General features: G+C 49.1%; 1 protein-coding gene across 1 annotated transcript in view; it reads left to right on the plus strand.

Moving 5' to 3' along the window:
* EPAS1 (endothelial PAS domain protein 1) overlaps positions 1 to 26441 on the plus strand; it is an 89056-nt gene that overhangs the window by 35314 nt on the left and 27301 nt on the right. Inside the window, exons 2-5 of the mRNA XM_068564792.1 lie at positions 13541 to 13731; positions 22267 to 22418; positions 22838 to 22922; positions 26317 to 26435. Coding sequence (XP_068420893.1) covers positions 13541 to 13731; positions 22267 to 22418; positions 22838 to 22922; positions 26317 to 26435 — 547 coding nt within the window. The remainder of the gene's footprint in view (positions 1 to 13540; positions 13732 to 22266; positions 22419 to 22837; positions 22923 to 26316; positions 26436 to 26441) is intronic.

Raw genomic sequence — 26441 nt, forward strand, 5'->3', positions numbered from 1 at the left:
TTGAAATTAAAGCGTCTAAAATAAAGAAGAGAGAACTGACCCTTAAAATCATGTTCAGTACTTGAGAAGAGTTCCCTCTGACAACTGTCTATTCCAGTTTTGGCTTTTTAAATTTTTTTCAGCCAGAATGTCTGACGACACTGCCAGGGGAATTTCTGCCCCCTCCTTCCTGAATATACCCAGCGCTGGCCCCTGAGGCAGCCCAGTTCTGTTTTCTCATGACACAGTGATTATTTTTGGCACTGCACATATTTTCTCTAATGTTATTACTCCCCCCACCGCCCCCCCCGAGCCCTTGGTTGCCTTTTGAGGAGCAATTGTTTGGGCAACTCGGTGTAAAGCAGGGGGTTAATTTTAGTTCCGTGTGGTGAGCAGGGGGAGTGGGAGACAGGAGGACTTCTCCTTTGCCTCCTCTGCAGCACCCCGGCCCCGATGAGGGTGACAGCACAGGGGTCCTGTCCCCCTCACCACCGCTCATGAAAGAGCCTGCTTTCACCAGGCTCTGGGCTCACCATTCATCCTCTCTGCCGACAAGATTTGAGGGGCTATCTCGAGGTGACGCTGGGGGCTGCACCTCAGGGATGGCATCTTAATGACTTGACTTGGCGGGCATTAGAACAGCCCCATTCAGAGTGAGTTCACTCCCTGTGCAGTTGGCTCACTCGGTCTCTGTCCATAGATGTTCTCTTGTTCACGCTGCATGAGGAAATGGAGATTTCCAAGTGGGAAGCAGACTTCCCAGCGCTTTAACTCTTCCCTGAAGGGGAGAGGAGCTGCAGAGAACGAAACACAGTCTGAGCTGACCCAGCTGCAGCTCCCGGGAGAGGAGCAAGGCCCAGGGCTGGGGATGGAGGCCAAGGCACCAGGGATCACCTTTTCTTTCCTCCCTGAGAGGGAAAGGAGAAGAGTAAAGGGCACACTTGAATTGTCCGTACAGTCAAGCAGCAAATATTTACTTAGTTTGTCTGCCCTGGTCCAAGGTCCCATGAAGGATGCATAGAAGTAGAAGATGTTGTGTCTGTGCCCCACCCCACCAAGGCACCAAGGTACTTACAGTCTAGTTATAGCAGCAGGAGATTTGCATAGAAAAGCCAGCAAGACCCTTTAATGAGGGCCAGTGAGAACTTTGGGCAGGAAGCGCCTTGGAGAAGGGAGTGAAGGTGGCCAGGGAAGTGGCTGGGGGAAGTAGGGCTGGAACTGGCCCCAAGGCATGGAGTTTTAAGAGATAAGAAGGGATGAGATGATAGCGGTGGGGAAGATGTGAAGGGAGAGAGGGACACCAAAGTAGGGCTTAGTGAAATCCCATAAAGAAATATGAAAAGTTAAGCTGCTTCCTGGCAGGAGAGGAGACCTGACTTGTTAGACTTTGGGTGGCTGTGGATGGATAAGGACAGCATCTGGGTAGCACTGACCCAGCCAGACGTTGGTATCTCCCTCATGTCCTTGGTCTCCAGATCTCATGTGTCCCCAGGTCTCTTTCTATTTAAACTGTGGACACAGACCAGTAGAATCAGCATTATCTAGGAGGTTGTTAGAAATGCAGAACCTTAGGCCCCAGCCCAGACTTACTGAGTCAGAAACTGCATTGTAACAGGATCCTGGGGTGATTCATGGGCAGAGTCAAGTTTGAGAAGTTCTAGTCTGTGTGACTCCACTGGCAACTGTCAGCAGCGCTAGTTCAGACCCCAACTTTGATTCAAAGAGCTGGGGAAACACACACACACAAACATCTTTGAGTGTCTCTGAACTACAGCTCTTCCCAGATGGAAATCTTTTATTCTAATTAGGAATTGGATTAGAATTTTTATGTCTTCCATTGTTTATTTGGGGTTTTTTTTGTAATTAATTTATTTTTTGGCTGCATTGGGTCTTCGTTGCTGTGCGCAGGCTTCTCATTGTGGTGGCTACTCTTGCTGTGGAGCACGGGCTCTAGGTGCACGGGCTTCAGTAGTTGTGGCACGCAGACTCTAGAGCGCAGGCTCAGTAGTTGTGGCTCACGGACTCTAGAGCACAGGCTCAGTAGTTCTGGCTCACGGACTCTAGAGCGCAGGCTCAGTAGTTGTGGCGCACGGGCTTAGTTGCTCCGCGGCACGTGGGATCTTCCCGGACCAGGGCTCGAACCCATGTCCCCTGCATTGGCAGGCAGATTCTTAACCACTGAGCCACGAGGGAAGTCCTAGATTTTTATGAATGATCTAGAACAGCAAGCGACTTTGAAGAATTTGCAGAACAGAAATCATTTAAGTGGTTTTTATCTAATGTCTCCAATTTGTACCACTTTGTACTAATTATGCTTTAGAGGACTCCAGAAGAACAGATGATGGGATCCTTTCCCTCCAGAATAGGTGGTCTAGTTAGGGGGACAAAATCTACAGAAGTGAAGTGAGTGAAGAACAACACAGGGCCGGATGGTGCAGCACAGAGTCTCTGAACTGGGATGCGGAGAGGTCAGCACAGGTGAGGCCTTCCTGGGGAAGACGGATGGTGGGAGGTCCTGGAAGATGAGTGCAGTTAGGCCGAGGGATGAAGAATGTGTCCTCCAGGAACGGTGTGGGGACGGGAAGAGTGGGCGCTAGGTCTTAGCCACCAAGGGGACACTAAGCTGCTCCCCGCTCCCTCTAGAGAAAGTGCTTGCCTCATGTTGGGAAATCCATTTTACATCTGGGGCAGGGCACTTTTTTCTTTATCCTTTTGCTGTGCAATTTCTTTGTCAGTTCTCTTAGCTGAAGGCAGTGTTGTAGGAACAGGATGGCTGCATAGGCAGAATGGCTTGAGCCAAACCATAGATTGTGCTGTTGGAAGCTTGTGGGATCCAGAGGAAGTAGGCTGCTGACGGATAGAAGCCTTAAGGAAAACCCTGAATCAGATCGGGTACCAGCTTGGGTGTGGGGAAACACCCTCACGCCCAGGGAAGTGGCACCAAGGAAAAGAGTCTAGTGAGAGTGAAACCTGTAGCCTGTGGTGTCTGTAGATGCTGAGAGCAAAGTAGGAACATTTTTCCTTTGTGAGACAGACATCTCCAAGCAGAGACAAATGATCCCACTGGGCCCGGTTTGTTGTCATTGTGGGGCTGACCTAGGACAAGAGGGTGACCAGGATGTCCCCTCTGCTGCTTCCCAGACCAAGAGCTCATCAAATTAAGTATCCTTAGAGGGTTTCACCCCCGATACACCCGGCTCAGCTAAACCTTTTGAACTTGCGAGAGGGATCTGCTTATGGGCATGTTGGGGAAGGTTGCCTGATTGCCATCAAGAGTATAGGATTGGGCTTCCCTGGTGGTGCAGTGGTTGAGAATCCGCCTGCCAATGCAGGGGACACGGGTTTGAGCCCTGGTCTGGGAAGATCCCACATGCCACGGAGCAACTGGGCCCACGAGCCACAACTACTGAGCCTGCGCGTCTGGAGCCTGTGCTCCGCAACAAGAGAGGCCGCGATAGTGAGAGGCCCACGCACCACGATGAAGAGTGGCCCCCGATCGCCGCAACTAGAGAAAGCCCTCGCACAGAAACGAAGACCCAACACAGCCAAAAATAGATAAATAAGTAAATAAATTTATTTTTTAAAAAAAAGAGTATAAGATTTAGGGTCAAATGGTAGGTTTGAGTGCTAGCTCCATCACTGGGTGACACCAGGCATGTCACTAACATCCTTGGAGTCTGTTTTGTCATGTGTGACATAGGGACGATACATGCCTACCTCCCCAGGTTGTTTCAGGATTCAGTCAGAGGCAGTGTGATGAGAGTTCTTTATCAAACGACAAGCACTGCGTGTGGTTCTTTCTTAGCTGTAGCAGCAGCAGCCCTTCAGCATGCTGAGGTTAATTAGTCCCTCAGCTGGAGTCTGCACAGTAGAGGGGTTCGGGCAGTAGTGGGCATCAGAGGCCGGAGAGAACAGTGGGGAGCCAGGCAAATGCTCCTTGTGGACGCGTGCTTGCCTCCCCTCTTCATGGGGGGGTCTTCTCTATCAGTAGACATGCTGAGATCGGGGTAGGTGGAAAGAAAACCTTATTTTTACACTGGGGCATGAGGTCCTGCTGACCAACAAGAGTGGCCATCTTCGCAGAACTGGATTCTCCAGGTTCAGTACAGTTGGTCATCTTTCTTCAGACGTTTTAACCTGGACACTGCATGCAGGGAAGAGGAAGCCCGAGAGAGCCGGTCAGAGGGCAGGGAAGGTTGCTGAGACAGTATGCACACCCCGCTTTCCTTCCCCGGGTATCTCCCTCTGAAGCACTTCTCTGGGGCCCCACATTCAGTAATGGTGGCCATGATCCTGAAGATGCTGTTACCAAATTCAGCTCCTCAACTTTCAGAGGCGATCACGGTGAGGAAGCCATGGGGAGCTGGCGGCAAGCTGGATATGTGTCGTCTTGCGTTATAAAAATAAATTAAAAAGCAACACCTGATACAAAGGTAGTTATCATAGTGTTATTTATAACAGCTGGAAATTAGAAACCATTTCTGAACATCTGTCAAGCGCATTGCGATCCACCCATACAATATGATATTGCTGGCTGTTAGGAATATTTTTAAAGAGTTCTCTAAAATGTGATAAAATTTTAAGTAACAAGCATAAATCCAATGAGAGCTCAGTTTTTTTCTTTATACCTTTCTGTATTTTCAAAATTGCCTGCACTAAATAAGCATTACCCTTATTCCACCAAAGCCTTTTTCAAAAGTGATAGCTTAAACTACGTTATGAAATGGTAATGCATAATGAATGTCTATTTCCAATTGTGTGACACATCTAGTGCTGCTTGGCAATGGGCTCTCTGTTCACGTGTCCTTGAAAAAGTCAGAGCTCGGGGGTTTGGTTCCAGCTCCACACATTCCCATTACCTTTCTGAGCCTTAATTTTCCTCACCTCTAAAATGGGAATAACGGTACCTGCTCTTTGTATCCTACCGGGCAAGATTTACAGATTAACATATAAAGTGCTTTATAAGGTGTAATGAGTGATACAAATGTAAGGCCGTATTACTCATTAATATGTTGAATAGAGAACCCCGCTAAGGTTTGGGCTTGGTGAAGCTAAGCATAGACACAGATCGTCACTCTCGCTCCTGTGCATGCACGCTTTTCCCAGCTGGGCTGGAGACTGCACATGTCCTCAGATGACGTAAGGAGCTGGGTTATCTGGAGCCCCAGATGGGCTATACCTATGGGGCTGCTTGGTAATTGGGTCTGCTGCTCTCTTCCCCAAGGCTGCCTGGGGCCTAGAAGGCCACCAGATAAGCATCTCCAGTGGGCCCCGAGCAGATTTGACCATTAGAGGGCTGTGTTGGGTGGGCCCCAGACATTACTGTCAGCTCTGAATGCAGTCCAGGCCAGTCTTCAGGGGCACAGACCACCGGAGTGGGTCAGGGAGCTGGGGGCTTAGCCCCAGGGGAGGGGAGATGGGGAGGATGAGAAATGAGACACTTCCCAGGATTCCTCCTTCAGGGCAGGGCTGAGTGAAAATATCTGTTCTTGTTTTAGCCACTCCAGCCCTCACCTCTTCTTTGTATCCCTTCTTTTAGGGCTTTTGATACACTAGTCTGGAGTATTAGTCTTATCTCTCAGTTGGGCTGTGCTCTCTTTCAGGGCAGAGACCAGACCTCTCACAGAGGTATGCATACTGATGCCTTTCCCCCTTGTGGAGTTCTGTCTGATCTGCCCAGTTTCTCCTGAATTTGCTAATGTAATTTCTTCCATTTTGACTGGCTAACTTTGATGCCCTTTCCTCTCCTATATAATATATAATCTATATAATAGATTCCCCCACGCATCACTGCTGTCTTCGGCAAACATCAGAATATCCCAGAAAGTTGGCCAACACCACCCTCTTTTAAAATATTTTGCCACTCCTTTGGAATTGCCTTCAGAGCCAAAGACCATTCTTTTCAATACCTTCAATTGTGGCAAGGCCTTATCTTTGAGGGCATATTTTATTCTTTCAAACAACTGAGACCCATCCACAGCCAAGTCTGGTGACTAAAGGGGGTGGCTACACAGGATAATGTCGTTTGGGGTTTAAAATGATGTATGTTCTATGAAGTATTATGATTGATTTTCTTGTGTGACTCTGAGGTTCTTTCTAAAGGACCTCCCAGAATACTTAGAGCAGTGGCCATTTCACCAGAATAAAGTTTGTACCTTCTCCCGAGGTGGCTATTTTGAGGGGTAGCTGCCTTTTATGTGGCCTCGATTCAAGTCTGTCTCCTTATTTTTACCTCCCTCTTTCTGTCAGTCATAGCCTCTGGGACAGTGATGGCCACATGAGCTCCTAGATAAATAACTGTTTGGTTTATGATGGTGAGTCCAAATTTGCTGAGTGTGGACACAGTGCATGGTAGGGGGAGAGATGTGGTTAGGTTTAAGAAGTGGATCTGGGTTTCAGAACTCCAAAGACAGGTGATCACAGGCTCAGAAACCTTTTACTAAGCCCTCCAGGTGATTCTTCTGCAGGCTAAAGTTGAGATCCATTGCTCTGCAAAATTGGGACCAATACCACTGCATAATTTAAATAAGGATCAGATGAGAATGTTTATGAACTGCACCTAGCCCCAGTGCTCAGTAAATATCAGTTTCCTTTTCCTTCCACCAAAAAAACAAAACAAAACAACACAACACACACAAAAAACAGCCTTTTTATTTCAAAGCTGACTGCTTTGCAACAGTGGTTCCCAGCCCCGGCTGCACAGGAGAATCACATGGGAAGCTTCAAAACCCCTTAATAGGCTGCACCGCAGGCCTATTAAATAGGACTCTCTGGGGGTAGGTGTAGGACCCAGGCATCAGTTTTTTGAGGCTTCTCTGATGATTGCTGTGAGCAGCCAAGATTGAGAAGCACTAGCTTTGGTTCTGCTCTAATTTATTTATTTACTTAAATTTATTTTATTTATTTATTTATTTCTGACTGTGTTGGGTCTTCGTTGCTGTGCACAGGCTTTCTCTAGTTGCGGCGAGCGGGGGCTACTCCTCGTTGCGGTGTGTGGGCTTCTCATTGTGGTGGCTTCTCTCGTTGCGGAGCACGGGCTCTAGGCACGCGGGCTTCAGTAGTTGTGGCTCGCAGGCTCTAGAGCACAGGCTCAGTAGCTGTGGCGCACGGGCTTAGTTGCTCCACGGCATGTGGGATCTTCCCAGACCAGGGCTCGAATCTGCGTCCCCTGCGTTGGCAGGTGGATTCTTAACCACTGCGCCACCAGGGAAGTCCTGTTCTTCTCTAATTTAATCCATGAAGCAATCAACCCCTAGGTGTAGGGCAGCCCCTCGTCCTGATCTCTGGGACCTGAAGCTGGCACGTTCTGTCCTTCAGGCAGCCCTCGTGCAGCAGTGGCACAGCCTCAGTGAAGGGTCACAAAAGCCCCCTCCCCATTGCATTTGACCTTCATTTCATCCATTTACAGTCTTCTGCGAATTGGCACCAGCTTAGAATTTCACCACCAGCCAATAGACTGATCCAAGGTGGCTTAATTAGCTTCAGTCTTTCTCCTTAACCTGCTGAAATCCATTCTGCTTCTAAGCCTTCGAACCTTATAGGGAACAGGTGTATTGTTTTGATACCCTGATGGCCCACAGGCATTAGGCATGAGAGCCCTAATCACGCAAAAGATCAGGAGACTATGGCTAATTAAGCAAGCGACCCCATTGGTGCAGTGGGTGACATCTTGGGGGCCGCAAGCCAGGCTGGCCAAGAGCTGATAATGGTTCCATTACTGACTTTAGTAGGGATCCCTAAGCCAGGCTTAGAGCAATAACCCCAAAGTTAAGGAGAAATTTTTAAGATAATGAAGCTCTGGGCAAAGCGGTTTTTCCCTGGTTGAGTTATAGCATGTGCATGCTGAAGCTTTAGGACCGTCAGTTTTGTCTTATCTTTTGATTGGCTGCCTGGTCCCTAAGTGGTTTTTTCCCTTAGTTGGGATCAAGTGTTTCAGAATTTGAGTTTTTAACTTGGGGAGAATACGTATAAATTTGTGTATATGAAATGTCCCCCCAAAATGAGAGAGACCGCTTGTTCTCCACCTGTAGCTTGGAGAGAGACATTCACGCAGGCTGGACCTGCAGCTTTTACGGGGCACTGTGGAGTCACTTCGGGTGGCACTGCACCACACGCCCAGCCTTGCGTGACGCAGGCTGCATCCTGCACCGATTCCCCTTCTTCCTACTCACACTCCATTTGAGCTCGGGTATTGGTTCTTAATCCTACACCTAAGGTTCCAGGTCTTTTTCTGAGGTGAGTGGGTGCTCACCTAAGGGCAGCATCTCCCCCCCCCACCCCACCATGGAGTCTTTATGTCACTGGATCTTTTCCAAATCGTCACCCTTCTCTTCTTCCTGTAGTATACATGGACATCCAGTTGGTGGGAAGGTATCTAACACAGCCTGGTCCATGTTGAAGGTAGACAATAAATAGCAATTCCCTTGCTGCCAGGGGAAAACCTTTGATCTTGGACCCAGAAGAACTAGGTTTGAGACAATGTCTTTTAGCAAGTCACTCTACCTCTCTAAATCTCCACTTCATCTATTAAATGGGGATAGGAGTTTCTATCTCTCAGGGGTTTTGTGAGACTCACATGAGATAAAGTGTAAAAAATGTGCTTTCTGCACCCCTCAAACACTGTAAGGTATTGCCACTTGTCCTTCTAGGATCAGCTGGACTCCTGCCTCACTGGGTAGCCTGCCCTGACCTTGTTTGCTGACATCAGCTTGTTTCTTATCTTAACCACCTATCGTGCTTATTGCCTGTGTTTATTTCTCTGGTTCATGGGCATGTTTCAAGTTGTTGGCTCCCCAAACAGACTGCGTACTCCTCGAGAACAAGGAACGTGCACCTCCTCCACAAGGTCCAGAACGGAGCTCAGTAAACACTTCTGGGTCCACCCGAGACAAATCAACCAGGGCCACGTTCACGTGGTGTGTTCCGTATACCACGTATTGTGCAGGAACCCCCTGTGGTCTCAGGAGGACCACCAAGAAAGACAGGAGCAGGGACTTTGTAGAAAGAGCAATTGGAATAAGAAATACATTTCTGAGTCTTTTCTGATGATCCAGAAAACTTAGATAAAATATCTTTTTACAAAAAACCAGAGAATTCTAATATGCCATGTCTAGAATTATCATTAAAAAAAAAAAATTCTGGTCTATTGCAGTGAATTCTAACACCCATCTAGGGAGAGAAAATAAGGCACAATTACTTTAGGAAATGAAGCCTCGTTGACCTAAGAAGGGTCAGCTGCATTACCCAACAAACTGATCAAAATCAGCCTGACCAACAAATACACCTGCAGCCCTGAGACAGCATTGACTTGGCAATGAGCAGCTGTAGGGCCAAAGTCTGACTGTGACTAATGCTCAGATTAGCCTGGCAGTGGGATCATTACTATCTGTCTTGAGGGTTTCATTGGTGGAGAGCTTTCTAGTACTTCCAACCCTTCTACCCTCATCTCGTTTGATCCTGACAAAGAAGACACGAGATGGCTCCCATTTCAGAGATGAGGCAATCAGGGCACCGAGAATGCATTTTCTTGTTCAACATCAGATAGCTGGATAGTGTGTGGCCAGCATGTTAAAACACCAGTCCTCCTAACTTCCCGTCCCCTGATCCGTTGGCTTGAGAGGCCCAACCTGTGGTAGATGGGGTGAGGAAGTCAACTGGGTGCATCAGTTAGGCCAAGGCAGGTCTCACCTTTACACTTAGCATTAATTATTCTTGTTCTTCCATGTTGCTAATTCAATATGGCAGCATTACACATGTTTGTCTGTTCTTCCCAGAGTCAACGTTAGACAGATGTCTCTGGGCTGTGTCAAGGTTAACTAGATAATCCAATTAAAGTCATGCTGGTCCCAGAGCACAACTGCAAAAACAAGGTAGCTAAAGTGGAGCTCAGACTTTTAAACCAAGAGACTGCATGAGATTCTCAACCTTTCTTTTTCTAAATGTTAAAATGTTGCTGTTTCTTTATTTCTTGCTAAAGCCACTATCTCCTACTGTTAAGCAGTAGAAAGAGTATGTATTGGCCTGAGAAGAGATGGGTTCTAGCCCTAGCTCTGCCACTAATTAGCAGAACTGCCCTAAGTAAGTAAATTAACCTGGTCGGGCCTCAGTTTCCAGATCTGTGAAATGGGGACAACAGCAGTGCCTGCCTTGCCCATCTCATATGCAGGGAGTGAGGATGGAATTAGACAGGGAGGCACCCACGTGTCTCAGGACTTCTAAGTGTCTGCTCACTGACTGTACACCCTCCAAGAGCTTACGTAGGCACTTGCTTTGTGACCTTGAGAAGTTATGGATGATGTCTGAGCCTCAGTTCCCACGTGTGTAAATGTGCTCACAATACCTACCATAATTGTGTTGTTAAGAGGATTATAATGAGGTAATATACGTAAGGTTCTCGGTGCAGCACCCGACACAAAAGTGGGTGTCAATAAACATTTGTGTGGCCAAGGGAACGTAGTAGGAGCCAAATCTCAAAGGCCATTGGCAGACAGAGCACCGACTCCAGACGGCCTTTTCCTTCCCTGGCTCTTCCTCTCTGTCTGCTCTTCCACTTCAAAGAAGGGGCAATGGCAAAGGAAAGCGCTGTGCATGCAGACATTGATGTAAATGTCACATCGATGTAAATGTGCTGGTATCTCTTTCACCCAGGAGGCCTTCTCTAGAGGCCCCTAACGGCTGGTCATGCGTTCATGATGCTTCTGTTGGGGAGCACGACGGTTGTGCTGGAGAGTGGAATCCAGTGTCCTAAAGACGCTGGCTCTCATGACACGCAGGTGTGATGGGTACAGTTGTAGCATCCTGTCCCCTTCCCACCCTCCCTTCCTGGGCCGGGATGCATGCAAACCTCGAACAACTGCTTTCGCTCCACAATCAGAGGTCAGGATTAAAATGCAAATGAGAGGGACTAGTATACAAACTGCCACTACAGGCCGGAGCAAGAGCAGAATGATCCTAAGGGCAGGTTCTGAAGGCGTGGGGTGCAGGGACGAGAGTTCTGAGGGCTGGAAGTCAGGGGCAGAGGAGGAAACGGGAGTTGGGTAAAGGAAACAGAAAAGGCAGATAGGACAAGAAAAACAATTTCACTCATTTCACAATTTTTCTGAAGGTTCTTCCTGACCATCAACAGCTGTTGGAGTTTCCTCCTGCAGTCTGAGTCTATGATGCTTAATCCATCCAAGGAGCTGGTTGTTATGTTTTTCTAAAATGAAGCATGTGGTAAAGTCAAAACAGTGCCTCTGCCCCACATCTTGGCGGTTTGAGAGGCGGCGTGTCAACATTCCGGGAATCCCAAAATACTGAATTTTCAGTCCAGATAACAGGCTGCAAAGCCAAACAAAAGGAGAAGCAGCCCCTGGTTTTGGAAGTCTCAGGAGAGAGGATAGACAGAGCAAGCTGGAGCGGGTTGGGTGAGGCCTTGAGAGCCGTGAACTGCATTGGACACCTTTTTAAAAAAAGAAAGACAAACTTGTTTATTAAACAAGCAATATAGATTTTTTTTTTTATAGAAACATAAGAAAATACAGAGAAGCACTAAGAAAAAAATTCCTCCTAACCTCACTGACCTGACACTGTAACATTTTTGAGGCTGGGGAGGCAGGACATCATTGATGGAGAAGAGCCCTGGATTCTGGGGCCCAGCTGCCCGGTGCAAAGCCCCACTTCCCCATTTACCTGCGGAGAGGCTGCAGGTGAATTACAGCAGTCTCCCCTTATCCACAGTTTCACTTTCTATGGTTTCAGTTCCCCACAGGCAACCCCAGTCTGAATATATTAAATGGAAAATTCTAGAAATAAGCAATTCATAGGTTTTAAGTCTCATGCCATTCTGAATAACATGATGAGGTGTCCCAACATCCCATTCAGGACATGAATCATCCCTTTGTCCAGCGTATTTGTGCTGTATACACTACCTGCCCATTAGTAAAGGAAAAAACATAGTACAGGTAGGGTTCGGTAGTATCCACGGGGTCAGGCAATCCACTGGGAGGCTTGGAATGAATCCCCCGTGGATAAAGGGGGACTACTGTACTTAGTCTCTATGGACCCGTTTCCTCATCTGTAAATTAGGGGTAATAATAACAACTACTTCCAAGGGTAGTTGTGAGAATTAAAGAAGCCAGTGCAGTAGTGCTTAAGACAGTCCCTGGAACATAATAAGTACCATCTACATGATAGCTGTAAGAATAACATTTATTATATTTCTAGACTTTTTCCTATATAAGTGTTATGTATAATACATTTCCATGAAAATAGGATTATACTGTACTCTTTTGTAACATTTTTACTCTCATGATTATCTTTTCATGAATATATTTGTTATTGATATTAGCTAACATTGACTGCTTAGCATTGGGATAGGCCTGGCACTAAAGACTTTACAGAAGTTGAGGGCTTCCCTGGTGGCGCAGTGGTTAAGAATCCACCTGCCAATGCAGGGGGCACGGGCTTGAGCCCTGGTCTGGGAAGATCCCACATGCCTCAGCGCAACTAAACCCGTGCACAACTACTGAGCTTGCGCTCTAGAGCCCGCGAGCCACAACTACTGAGCCTGCGTGCCACAACTACTGAAGCCCACGCACCTATAGCCCGTGCTCCACCAACAAGAGAAGCCACCACAATGAGAAGCCGCGCACTGCAACGAAGAGTAGCCCCCGCTCGCCGCAACTAGAGAAAGCCCGCATGCAGCAACGAAGACCCAACACAGCCAAAAATAAATAAATGAAAAATAAATAAATTTATATTAAAAAAAAGATTTTACTGAAGTTATCATATTCAATCCTCACATTAACTCTGTGGGGCAAGTACTGTATTACCACTTTACAGATGAGAAAACTGAGGCTAATCAGGTTAAATAATATAAACGTACAGAGCTGGCGAGTGGCCCTTTGTCCTGCAAGGAGAAGGAAGATGAGGCCTGCTGGTAGCCTGTCCTGGCAGGATTAAAGAGGAATCGTGTTTGTGCTCAGTCCTTTTTAACCCTCAGCAGGTGTGCACGTCGGGACATCAGACTGACAGGTGTCTGGCTGACGGTTCTTGGGCTCTAGTGGCATTTTCGATTTTTATGGTGGAAATCACTCTCTGATACGAAATGGGATCTAAGGTCCAGTACTGGGCTTCATTGTCTCTAAGAGCATTTTATCCAGCAGCAGATCTTCGTCTTGTTCTCCAGAGGCTTTGACACAGCCATCTGGGCCCTGGCCACAGCTTCCTCACCCTTCCCTCTCCGTCCCTGGGCATTCACCTCAGTCCCCAGATAGTCCTGGACCAGGTCCCAGGCGTTGCCAGTGGGTTGATTCAATCGGCAAGGCTTTGCTCAAACCCCACCCGTGTGAAGCCCTGTTGTGGTCTCCACGGCACGCAGGAGGGGAAGGCGGCTGAGAAGACACAAGACGCGTGAAGGCAGAGCTGACTCCCCGCGGCTCCGGTGACTGGCGTGAGCCCGCGGCAGCTCATCGGGAGGGTCTGGCTGTGCCGTGGGTGGGGAGTCCCGGGGATGTCGTGACCAGGGGTGTGATGGGATGACAGTGACGTGCTAGAGACTAACCCCTGCCTCTTGATGTAGGAGCAGCTCGGAGAGGAGGAAGGAGAAGTCCCGAGATGCTGCCAGGTGCCGGCGGAGCAAGGAGACGGAGGTCTTCTACGAGCTGGCCCACGAGCTGCCCCTGCCTCACAGCGTGAGCTCCCACCTGGACAAGGCCTCCATCATGCGGCTGGCCATCAGCTTCCTGCGTACACACAAGCTCCTGTCCTCAGGTGAGGCTGCGGCCCCCGGGCCCCTTCCCCACGTGTCCTCGCACGCAGGAGGCGCCACTGGGCCAGAGTTGGAAGGCCACTGGCACAGAGGGAAGGTCTTCCTCCCCAGGAACGCCCACTCTGCAAACCTTCCACCCATAGAAACGCCGTCATTGGCGCTTTGTTCTCTTTCGTTGAACGTCTTTCCAGCAGTGGCCTTTGCAGTGAATACAGCCATGGGCTGAAGAGCAAGGGCAGGACCAGGGGAGTGCTTGGAAGCTGAGGGGACAGAGAGGGCTGGGAGAATGAGAGCAGCTTTTGCTGGCTCCCCAGTTCCCGTGCTCTGGCTGTCAGACCCACACTCCAGTCTAGGGTGAAGGAATCCTTAGGAAGCATCTTAGTGCTTATCCGCCGGCCACTTTCTCCAAAAGCGGAGATGTGCCCATAGGATCTTTCCCTCTTACTAGCCAGGATGCCAGGCAAAGTGTTCAGTGTCTCTGCTCTTAGTTTCCTCATCTGTTAAAAGGGGTTAAAATGCTTACTGCATGGGGTGTCTTTAAGCATTAACTGAGAGAACGTCTGTAAAGCACCAGACCCAGCCACGCTACTCACACCAGGGAGCCCCTGACAGGTAATAGTCTCCCCTCAGGACCAACTAATTCTCACCTCCCCTGATAACCTCTGCAAGTCTCAAGTTCACAAAACTTTTTTTTCCCCTCAGAGTTCACCTTCTTCAAAATACCATTTCCTGTTAGTCCTGACCAGAAAGAGGTGGCCTGGGGATTCTGCCAGTGTCAGATCTGATGCGACAGTCCCCTCTAGTCTGCCAGTTTCTTAACAAAACCAGGCAGCGGGCAGTGCCCCTCCGCACCCCACCTGGCTATGGCACTGCAGGTGGCAGCATCCAAGGTGGTGAGCGGAGGAGGGAGGGCAAGGGAAGGTTCTCTTGTGCTGGCTTTTCAGTGTTCCTGAGTGAGCCGTGTGCCTTGGAGTGCGGTTGACTCTGCCATCCTGTTATGAAGTGGCTATTCTGGGAAAGAAACCCAGAGCAAAGGGAATCCAGTGTGAGGCGGGGAGGCCAGACCGGCATGTGCTATTCTGGGCCCTGGAGCACAGGAAGGATATGGGGGGAAGACTTTCAGAAAGTAGGATGACAGCTCAGTGGGTCCAAGGGTTGGAGGGCTAACCCTGGACTGCAAATCTAAAGAGTCTCAAGAAAGAGCAGACAGGAGGGAGAGAACCCAGGGCGAAGACTTGCTCTATCAATACTTTGAAAGAAACAGTGCAAGGCAATGGCAGACTTGTCATCCTAGATGCTACAGGAAGAGGGAACTATGGGCTGAAGTATAAGAAAGGCTTGGAGATGCCATCGCAGGACACGTGTGTACTTCTTTCCTTTAAAGAAGCTTGTCCTCCAGGACAGGTGAGGGCAGTGTCCGGTAGTGTTGGAATCATCTTTACATCTGCACAGAGTAGGGAGTGGAGGACTTAATGACTAGACGGAGACCCCTTCCCCACACCCAGAAGCATCTCACCTTCCGTGTTACAATACTTGGGATTCTACTCTTAGACACTGATTTCTTTGGGTTCGTCGCTGCTTCCTTCCACCACCACCACCCCTGTTCCTCCACCAGCAGGGAGCCCCGAAAGGAGTAATACATCAATCCTGGGACATCTCTCTGATTGAATTTGGACTTGTAGGATGTTTCCCCTCATTTCACAGATGATGAGAAGTGAGGCACAGCAAAGTTAAGGTTGCTCCAAGTCACACATTTAGCACCTGGAGTTCAAGTCCTTTTGAATCCATGGGAAGAGAGACATGGAGGGCAGGAGCATTCTGCAAACCTGGTCAGGCAAAGATGTCGATGAGGGCTGAGGACTGGGGGAAGGGGAGGGTTCTCCCTTGGAGGAGGAACCAAAGTTAAACAGAGTCACCAGGGGCTAGCCCTGAGCATTGGGGTCTGCAGGAGGTCCTCACACACTCAGTGACTGTTTCTACCCTTGCTCTTGGTGCACGGCCTTGGTTTCCGAGCTCTCCCATGCATAACCGTCCCCCTCAGTGGTTCAGGGTTGGCTTGGACAGGACACATATTGGAGGCTCTGAGCACATCTGCCTGCATGTGTGCTGGCGTGAACCCCTTGTGTGCCAGATATGCCCAGGGAGATAGGACCAGAGTGGCCACAGTGAGACATCAACATGTCCCCTCCCAGGGCGGTTGCAAGTATGGGAGCAAAGTGCCTGTGCTCTGGCTGGGCTTGGCCCTGGACTGACCAGAGCCCTCAGTGTGTCACTTCTGGTCCTCTCGGTCCCAGGGAAAGAAATGACAGAAAAGGATAAAAAGTGTCCACATTTGGCCATCTGGTCCAGGCGTCCTTGAAGGAGCAGTTCTCATAAAACATGCTTCACCTGGGGGAGGAGGAGATGGATGGCTTTCTGTACCTTCTCTTCCAGGCTGCTGCCACACATTCTTTAGACCAATTGTTGTTATCGTTTTTAGGAATTGTATGCGAGACAGGATCTTGTTCTTTTTAAATCACATTTTGCTTCTTCAAAACATGCAATGCAGAGAAAAGGAGTTCAGGATTTGTGGACAGTTGGACCTGCCCTGGAACCTCAGTCAGGCTGCCTTCCTTCTCTGCAGCCTTGTGAAAACCTCTTGACTACCTCTGAGCTTTACTTTCTCATCTGCACAAAGAGGATACCAGTACTTACCGTGGACATTGGATATGAAAGCCCTTTTCCTCTTGCCTGCCACATATGGGCTCTCAGTAAGTTATAACTTAAGAGATAAAACTTACTATGAACAAGCAAATTGATTTATAATAAGAGTAGTCTTCTGGAAAAAGTGACGTAAATGAAAACCCAGTGTAAACCCTTACTGTCCTCTTACCACCTTCTAGCAATTTCTAGCAAAATGCAGAGTTGCCAAGCTTTCCCAAGTCAAAACAAACCACAGATCCATTATTGAAGCATTTCTAACAAAGGTGAGTGCCGATGTTGGCTCACTTTATGATAGGAAATAGCTGGTTGCGTACCTCAAGAGTTCAAAAGGCTAAAAAAGACCAGGTTTTGCTTTAGAAAAGTTTCTTCTTTACTTAGTAACACGTTTCCCTTTGATTTTCACAGTAGGCTGTTCTGTGTGGGAATGTTGGAGAGGAAACCTCAACGCTGAGAAATTCAGGCTGGGAGTCTGGGCGGCCGATTGAGATTTGTATCACAGGAAGCAAACTGAAACAATAGCTTTATGATATTAGCTTCCACGCTGGGCCGAGAACAGAACACACTCTGACGGGAACATCAGTGGAAATACCACTTGATTGTCTTAAATCCTCTTTCAAGAGGAGCTCCGCAAACTGTAACCAGATGAGGTTCACTCCTGCGTTCGGACGGCCTTAAACACTGGTAGATGTGCAGAGTTGGCTTTTCACTATAAAATTGATTTTTGGCTTCCCCCATACTCATATGAGGTAAAATCAAATTCATTTTACATGAGAGCTAGAGGTCAATGTGCAGCAAGCTTTCTAAGACAAATGTCAGGTTTATTATTAATTCATTGGCATTTGCTTAGTGAAGACATCAGTCTTAATAAGAGATTATGATTTCCTCGTCTCTAGACTACTAAGGGAAAGACATTAAAATGTGGGACAAGTGATTTTAGTTTTCTGCCGTGACCTTTTCATGCAGGAAAGAGTGAGACCAGAGGGAAAATTGTGGAGGCAGATATGGTTTCTGGTGCCCTGTTAGGTCCCCCGTTCGGACTTCTTTTCCCAGGCTTTCACCTCTACTTTTTTTTTTTTTTTACTGTCTCACCCCCTTGCCCCACTCATCCTCCAAACCAAGGCCTTTTTCTGTCCTGTTTGGTGAAGAGCTGAGAGGCTGATTCATGCTAGGATGTTAATGGCTGAGAGCAGCTAATCGTACAATCTCTTCTAGAGATGCTTTGTTCAGATCATTTCCTTAACTTAAACCAAAAAAGTCTGGTCAATCAGCAGGTGTGTACTGACCCCAGCCCAGCGCGACATCTTATGAAGGGTAACACAGAGAGGGTGAGATAGGATAGTAAGTTATGCACAGAATAAAGAAATGAATTTCTAATGGTGGACTTTCAAAGCCCTTTGGGAGGCCTGCAAGGTCAGATAAAACACAGTGCCTTCTGCCAAAGATGTGAGGGTAGCCCAGGCCTACTACCAGGCAATGGTGGAGTTTAAAGGTGGGGCTAATGACCCAGTAAGTGATTCAGAAATAGTTTCCTCATGGCTTGACTGGGTCTGCTTTTGCAGTCAGCACACCCAGGGCCGGGTGTAGTTGTGGGTCTGTGGGCCAGAGGGAAGAATTGGTGTAAAAAGAAAGCCCTTTCATTGATAACTACCCAGGGACACATCTGCACAGCACATCTGCACCAGGAGGATCACATCAGGGTGGTTCGAAGACCAGTCAAAACACTCCTGGAACTTCTCAGACTAGGAACAGAGGTAAAATAACCCTGGTGGAATAAAAATGCACCCTGACCAGCAGCCCTGGGATGATCTGGTCCCAGAGGCCCGGTCAGGAGCGTTTGCCCTGCCACCCTTCCCGCTTGCCCCAGACGCCCAGCTCCTGCTGCCCCTCGGGTCCCGTCCCCCCTCCACCCCCCGCGTGGTGCTGCCTGAAGGAAATGCGCGGTGCTCCGGAAAAAGTGCTCCGAAACCTCAGCCCGCGCATATCCTGGCTGTGGGGAGTCATCAAAGCCTGTTTACCGGGGCTATTTTTAGCATTAAAGAACCTTGTTGTGCTCCTGGGCCCAGCATGCTGCATCTCTGCAGAGTGCCTCTGATCTGCATGACCCACCTCTCTTCTTTGGGGTCAGACCCTGAAGGGTCCTGGGAAGCAAGTAACTGAGACCTGGAGCCCAAGGCAATTTAAAGACCCTGCTGAGGGTTTATGGAGCACCTACTGTGGGTCCCTCTTTATTCAACACCAAGGGTTTCTTCTGGATTGTTGTGCAGCCTTACGGCGGTTTATATTTCTCTTCCCCACCAGTCTGTAGATTCCTTGAGGGAAAGGATGCTCTTACACCTGACTTTCCCTAGGACAGGACTGAGCATCTAGTAAGCGTCACCTGTTGACAGATGACCTGACTGATTTCCTGCTTCGTGCCCAGCATGGGGCAGACATGTAGCAGGAGTGCAATATCTACGTAGTGAGTGAGGGAATTTTCTGTGTGCTTAGCACTGAGTCAGAGATTAATGATCCAATCAGAAGATATGCTCCCGAGAAAGAGCAGGGGAAAAGGTAGAGCCGTCTTCAGCCGGATGATGTGCCTGAGCCCCTGGCCCCTCCGGTGAAGGGCTGCATCTGGCCCCGCAGTTTCCACCCTCAGCTCCAAGCTGACAGCACGCTGGCCAGGTTCTGTCCGAAGCCCCCAGGAGGATAGGCAGGTGCTGCGAGAGCACAGCCTTCCACAGAGGAAAGAGGCCTTGCTGTCCCAGGGTTCCTGGGGGCCGGCCTGCTGGCTTCCTGGCCCCCCAGCCGTTGTGACTTCAGTTCCAAGCTGTTCTGTTTCCATTCGTGGGCCCTGTGCACCCCTCTCCCTCCCTCCTGGAGGCCAGCTGGCCAGCTGCTACAGCCAATTTCGCCACCTCCTGGAAGCAAGTGTACTGGGCACGGATGGAAACCAGTTTGGCTGTGGCGGAACTGTTAAAAAACAGGAAATTTTAAGCAGAACTATTTCCTCTGGGCCTAGTTAACCCAAATAGGGTTGTCTTGGGATTACTCCAGATTTTGAAGTCAGTGTTGCCACTGAGATCAAAGACATTGAAGAGAAGAAAATCTCAATAGGCCAGAAATCACAGGGCTGGCCTCTGCTGCCTGGAGAAGGTGCTCACCTCTCTGGTGTGATTTTTAACAGTGCTGAAAACCTCTCCTCACCCATCCCCCAAATAGGTCACCACCTGCCAAACTTGGTTGATTTTCCCGGCATTAGGGTCACTCGTAGGACCTTGAGTTAAGGCAGTGATTCTCCAGCTGTGGTCTTAGGGCCACCAGCATCCACATCACATGAGAACTTGTTAGAAAAGCACATTCTCAGCCCCCAACCTGAGACCTACAGACTCAGGAACTCTGGGCAGGGGGCACATCCAGGGTGGGCTCCATGACTCTGTGTGGTCCTGCACAGAAGGGCCCTGGTATGGTTTAATGTTTCAACAAGAGGCCCCACAGTCTTACTTTGCACTGGGCTTGGAAATCCTTGTTTTAGCAAGTTTTCTTGGTGGTTCTGGTGCACGCTCCAATTTGAAAGCACTGAGTCAAGTCATGGTCTCTCCTGAAGCCCTTGTTTAAATATAGGTGTTAACCCAGAGCGCGAACACTGGCCAAGGCACCACCCACACCTGGAACTGTGGTTCACTATCATCAGTTCAGCTAACCAGTTAGTTGGCAGGCACCCGAAGCAGGGATCAAGTGTGGGTGTGTGTGTGGTAAAAAGGCCATTCCCAGACTGTCTCCTCTCCCATAGGCTAGCCACCTGAATCAGGTTATGAAGAGGAAAGAATGTCCCTCATTTCATTCTACCATTTTAGCAAAACAGAGGGAAGTCACTAGGCTACTACTCTGTACAGCCCAACTCTTGGCTCTAAAGGCTGGCCTGTCCCTAGGCAGCATCAGTGACCTCGGCACATTCACTGATCCTGTGTCCTGAAGGTGGATGGTCCACAGTGGTGCCACTGAGGCCCCTTGGTAGGAACATCTCCTAGTTTGGATTTGTTCTTCTTGAGGAATAACAGCATACGGCCCAGAGCTTAAATTTAGGAGCTCAGGGGGAAAGAGAAAAGAGAACCAAATAAATCCAGTGCCCTTGCAGAAAGGCCCTTGAACCTCATTTCACAGCATCCATGTGTCCCTTGCCAAGTGGCCCATAAATGCATTGCATTTTACATTCCCTAGAACAGTCTCAATTTGAAAGACTCCTTTTTTAGTTAAGTGAATGTTAACTTTTATAGGTGACACATTATTCTCTAATCCTCTTGTTCTGTAAATTAAGGGAGGCATACTTGGCTTGATGTTTGTACTGGATGAATACAAATTTTTATAAGTAAATATATATTTGGAGTTAAATAATGAGCTAGGAGAAGCAGGGCTGAAATAAAGTCTGTGGTCTGAGCCATAACAGCCAAGCGTCTGGGGCCTGAGAGCTTTATTTGTTGGGACAAGAGCTGAGTCTACCTTTTGCAAATAGCAGAGGTATACTTCATAGGCCAGGGCTCCTCAAAGTGGTTGGCTGGGGAGTGGATGCCTTCCCAGGTTGCCCCTGGCAACCACCTCTGCAGCCTGCCACTACTAGCACAGCAGCGTCCTCATGTGGCTTCACGCCTCTGGTCCTCACTCCAAACCACCTTGCACACCATTGCCAGATGAATCTCCCCAAAGCAGTGGTCTGAGATGCCACTGCTCCAGGCCACTGGACCCACCTCATGAGGCCAGTCGATAAGTCTGGGAAATGGGCCCTCCTCTTCAGCCAGGTGGACCTGTTCTCCGTCCCTGGAGGGAGCTTTCTCTGGGCTCTGCCACCTCCATGCTTTCCAGTGTCGGCCCAACCCACTAGGCCTAGAAAGCCCTTCTTTCATTTAACAGAGTGAGATCCCTGTTTTTCATGCGTATCTTCAAATGCACTTCTTTAAACAGTTGTCTCTGACCACCCCAGAGCGACCCCCTCTTCCTATGAACCCTTCAGCGCTTACTGTCTATATGCCTCTTGGGTGCCCAATTCTGTCAACCTGAATTTTTTACTTAGATTTGTGTCTCTGTGTGCCACGCAGCCCCCGTCCAGGTTTTGAGCAATCTGAAGGCAGTGACAGTGTCATAGAGGGGCAGAAGGGAGAGAGAATTCATGACAGTTGGTACGTTTTAGGCATCTTACATACGTATTTAATCCTTACAACTCAAAGAGATGGGAATTATTATCTCCGTTTAGCTGATGAGGAAACTAATATTCAAAGAGGTTGTGACTTACTCAGAGTCATAATAGCCTAATAGGAGGAATAGTCCAAAGCCTATGAATGGTTATGAGTGTGGCTTCTGGATTCAGCTGCCTGAGTCCACTAGCTACAACCTTTATAACCTTGGGCAAATGACTTAACCTCTCCAGTCCTCATCTGTAAGATGAGACAAAAAAATAGTACTTGCCCACAGGTGTCTTGAAGATTATATAGCATGCTCAGTGCAGTACCTGATATGCTGTCACTGTTCAACATCCATTAGGGAAAATTATTGTTCTGACTACTCCTGTAACTGCCTTTGCATCTGTGACCACTACTGCTGCCACTGCCACTGGTACCACAAGTATGCGGCCACAACAACCGTACTGCCCGCAAAGCTCCTGTCAGGGTGTCCTCTGTGCAGTGGTGTTCATCAAATGCCTGCCGCTTGAGCCTGTGGTGGGCACTTAGGTGGTTGGCAGTGTGCGTTTCCAGAAAAATCCACTTAATGCCTTTGAGCCATCCCTGGCAGACATCCGTCCATGCCAGTCACATCTGCTTTAACACATTGGTGCAAGCCGTCCAACCCCTGTCTCTTTCCAGTTTGCTCTGAAAATGAGCCTGAAGCTGAGGCTGACCAGCAGATGGACAACTTGTACCTGAAAGCCTTGGAGGGCTTCATTGCCGTCGTGACCCAAGATGGCGACATGATCTTTCTGTCGGAAAACATCAGCAAGTTCATGGGACTCACACAGGTGACACCCTCCTCTGGCTCTTTCAGAAAGGGAAAACGTTTCCACTTGGGGGTAGAAATTAGTGGAAGGTTCTGATCACATCCCTCCTGACCTCTCCTTGCATGTGCCCACCCTGCTTCTCTCTGATTTCAAGCCTCAAACCTCAGGAACACACTGAGAACCCCTGGCACTGGGCTTAGCATTGCTGATGGCCACCCTGGTGGACGGCTCTGCCGACTGGATTAACAGACCCACCCTTGTGAATCACATCGTCATGAACTCTGTTACACCGGTGTGTCTGTGGACCTGTGGAGTGGAATATGAGAAGACCTGATTTAGCCTCCTCCCTCTCTCCAAATATGAAAGGGGGCCCAGCTTCCTCTTGGAGACCTCTTCTTCAGTGTTAGAAATAATGAAGCCCAACCTTGTTTTTGAAACAGGTGGAGCTAACAGGACACAGTATCTTTGACTTCACTCATCCCTGTGACCATGAGGAGATCCGTGAGAACCTGAGTCTCAAAAATGGTAACGTATTCTTCATTGCGTTTCTTTCCTTTTCACACCACCTGGGAGGGGATCTGCCTTACCTTTGTCTACAAATGTAGGATGGTTGGAACATGGCCATCATGATCCAGAAAAAACTGACATCCATAAAAAACCCAGCAGAGCCTAGGAGATGAGATCGAGGGCCCTGGAAGGACCTAGTACTCAGAAGGATCTCTTGCTGGCTCTTCCTAGGGCCTGATGTCACACTCCTAGGGCACTCCTTCAGGTTAGGACACTGTCTCCAGAAGGTTTCATCACCTGAGCATCCAGCATCTCTGCCAAATGACACCACCCAAACCAATCAGCTCATCTGTGCCAAAATGTTCATGGGAACTGTTGTGGTTGTCCCTAAGACAGTTGTGTAACAGACTGCCCCAAACATAGTGGCTTAAACAGTACTTTTATTAGCTCTCATGAGTCTGCGGGTCCTGTGGGTGGTTCTTTTGCTCCGTGTAATGTCAGGAGGCTGGACTTGGTGGGATGACCAGAGGGCTCACCCACATCTCTGGGACCCTGTGGCCGGTAGCTGGAGGCTGGGGCTTGGCTGGGATGCCGGCACGGCTGGACCTCCCTCTCACTCTGTGAGGTATCGGAGCCTCTCCCTCTCCACATGGGGTCTCCAGGGTAGCCAGACTTCTTACACGGCAGCTCAGGGCTCCCCCAAAGTGCAAAAGTAGAAGCTGCCAGGCTCTCTGAAGGCTTAGTCCTGAAACTGGTACAGCACCACTTTGCCCCATCCTGCTGTTAGAGTGAGTTACAGGCCAGCCCCATTCACTGTGGGAAGAAACTACAGGAGGCCCTGAATACTAGGAGATGTGGCTCATTGGGACCACCTTTAGAGACTAGCTACCCTGGGAGCCAAGGAAGGAATCTGGCCTCCTGGTGATAAGAAATGGGACAGGTAGTTTTTGATGGAGAAGAGATTTATAAGGTCTCATGCACTGCACCCTCCCTGTGGGGCCTCCAGCAGATGCCAGTGGATTGAAGGGCCTATACAAGCAGAAAGCACTTTGCAGTGACAATCAGAGCTTGCTGCTTCATCTCTTGTAACTGGGGACAGTCAAGCAAAAGCACAGATGGGCATATTGTCAAGTGGACTGAAGCTTTGAGAAGAAGGAGACTTAATGACTTTCAAGGTCCCTTCTGAACCTCAGAGTCGATCTCTGCCCTGGGCAGATTGTGCCCGAGTCTAGACATCCCCTTTTCTGTCTCTCACCTGTCACTGCCATGGAGTGTGTGCTTGTCCAACCTGAATGACAGAGGCAGTGGTATCAAGCCTGCAAGGTTTTGCTCTTATTACCGCACGTGCTGCAAAAGCAGACACTTCATTGGCCCACTTCTACCCTTGTTACAGACAGAGCCTGCAAAGCGCAGGATTACCACCACCTCCACCCACCCCACCACGGCCTCCCCGCCCAGCGCCTCTGCTCTCCCTCCCGAAGGCCACCTGGCTCCGGGCGTACACAGGCTGGGGAGCACTCTGGGCTGTTCACTGTCTTCTCTGTGCCGCTGAGAAACTCTTGTTTGGTTCTGTGAGGAAGGGGCTGCTAGAGCTTCTGAATCCCTTTCTGAAACAGGTGCTGGAACCCCGAGAAAACCAAAAAGTCTCTTTATTTCTTCTCTACTCTGGAAACCCTTGGACCCTTGGGTTCTCAGTCTTAGTTCAACCTCTGACCCTAGTCTCAATCTGGTCATGTGACCTGAACCGAGTCACTTCATTGCTCCGTTCCTGGGAGTCTTTCTTTTCAAAGTGACAGTATTGGACCAGGCAAAGTCTAGGACCTTCCAGCTCCCAAGTGCCATGATTCAGCAGGACTCTACTCTGTTGATCCGAGTAGAACTTTAGATCTCTTGGTCTCTGTGTTGAGGACTTGGGATCCAAATCAGTGAATCAGCAAAGCCTTTGAAGGTGCTGACCTGAATGATCTGTAAGCACAGGGTTAGTGCGAGCACCCAGAGAAAGATAAGGCTGGTTGTGGAAGGCTTTGAAGGCCAGGAATTGGGCCTCGATCCTCTTCCTTGTAGACAGAGGGGAGCTGGTGGAAGTTTTGGGGCAGAGGTGGCGTAATCTGGTTGGAGCTGTGTTTAGAAAGATTAACCAAATGGCAGAATGGGGAAAACTCAGAAGTTAACAGGTCTGGAGGCCACGGCCCTAACCCATGTCACAGCCACAAATGAGTCCCTCCAGCCCACTTCTCAGCACCTGAGCTGGTGCTGGTGCTGTGTCCAGGCCCCAAGATACAGGAATGTCTCTTGATGTGCAAACCCCACTTGTGGGAATTAGAATTGTAGGAAGAAACATAATTGCATATGGGAGAGATGGTTTTATAATCATGATGGAGGAATATTCTCTCTTTAAAAAAAAAAAAAATTCACCATCTGGTCTATTACTTAGTGGGCTCTCGTAGGGATGTTTAAGATAAATTCAAAGGTGCCACAATTCATTCAACACACAGTGATTTGGGGCTGTGTCACCCAAATAAGTCACAGCCCCCTGGGGGTTCAGGTGCAGAAGCTGGTGGCCATGCCAGAGGGAGGGGTGTGATTATTTGAAACAAGGCTCTGGGTTGTTCTGAGATGCTGGGCAGGGGGCAGGAATGTACCTTGGAAGGTCCAGGATGGCAGAATTTAGACGTGGACAGGGGGGTCAGCTGGCACTTAACTGCATTCATCACTTTTTATTTTTTTTAAACAAAAAGTGGGAGAGGTTCTGAATGGCCAGGCTATTTGGAGACTATAAGGAAGGAAGCAATCTTGTTTGTCTTGGTGATTTATTTAATTCCGGCTGAGAAAGGATATGATCTGTGTTGAGTTACTGCTCAAGGTGAACTTGCTCACCCCAGGGGATTTGGACCAGCAGTCTCTCTTGAGCCTTGACCTGTGTCACTTTAGGGAGAAAGCAAATGGTGCAGGATCCTGAATGCAGCCATTACAGGTTGAAACTAGGGCACTGGAGGGGCAGGACTGAAGAAAAGACAGGGGTGTCTAAGGGGCATTTCCAACCCGAGAGGCTTATCCCCTCGGAGTCATTGTGGTCTCGCCCAGACTGTCCCTTGGAATTCCGTCTACAGAACCTGGGCCCGCCCCGGGAGAGGTTTGCTGAGATCATGGCCGATGGTCACTCATCACCTGGCCGCTCTGGAGTGCGAGGTGCAGTGGGAGATAACACACTGGAACAGCCCCGACCCTTCAGCAGTGGGAGACAGGCTGGAGATGAGCGAGCCTGAGTGGCACGGAGCATTCAGGGCAGGCTGTGCGTGCTCAGAGAGCCGCTCCTCGGGGAACACACACACACGTGTTGCCCTGAAAAACTGCCCCCCCTCTGAATACAAACACGAAACTTCAGCTGGCTCCCCTACCCTTCCCTATCCAGGCTCTGGTTTTGGGAAGAAAAGCAAAGACATGTCCACAGAGCGGGACTTCTTCATGAGGATGAAGTGCACAGTCACCAACAGAGGCCGCACCGTCAACCTCAAGTCGGCCACCTGGAAGGTAGGA

Source organism: Eschrichtius robustus, chromosome 15, assembly GCF_028021215.1.
Source record: "Eschrichtius robustus isolate mEscRob2 chromosome 15, mEscRob2.pri, whole genome shotgun sequence".
Classification (NCBI taxonomy): Eukaryota; Metazoa; Chordata; class Mammalia; order Artiodactyla; family Eschrichtiidae; genus Eschrichtius; species Eschrichtius robustus.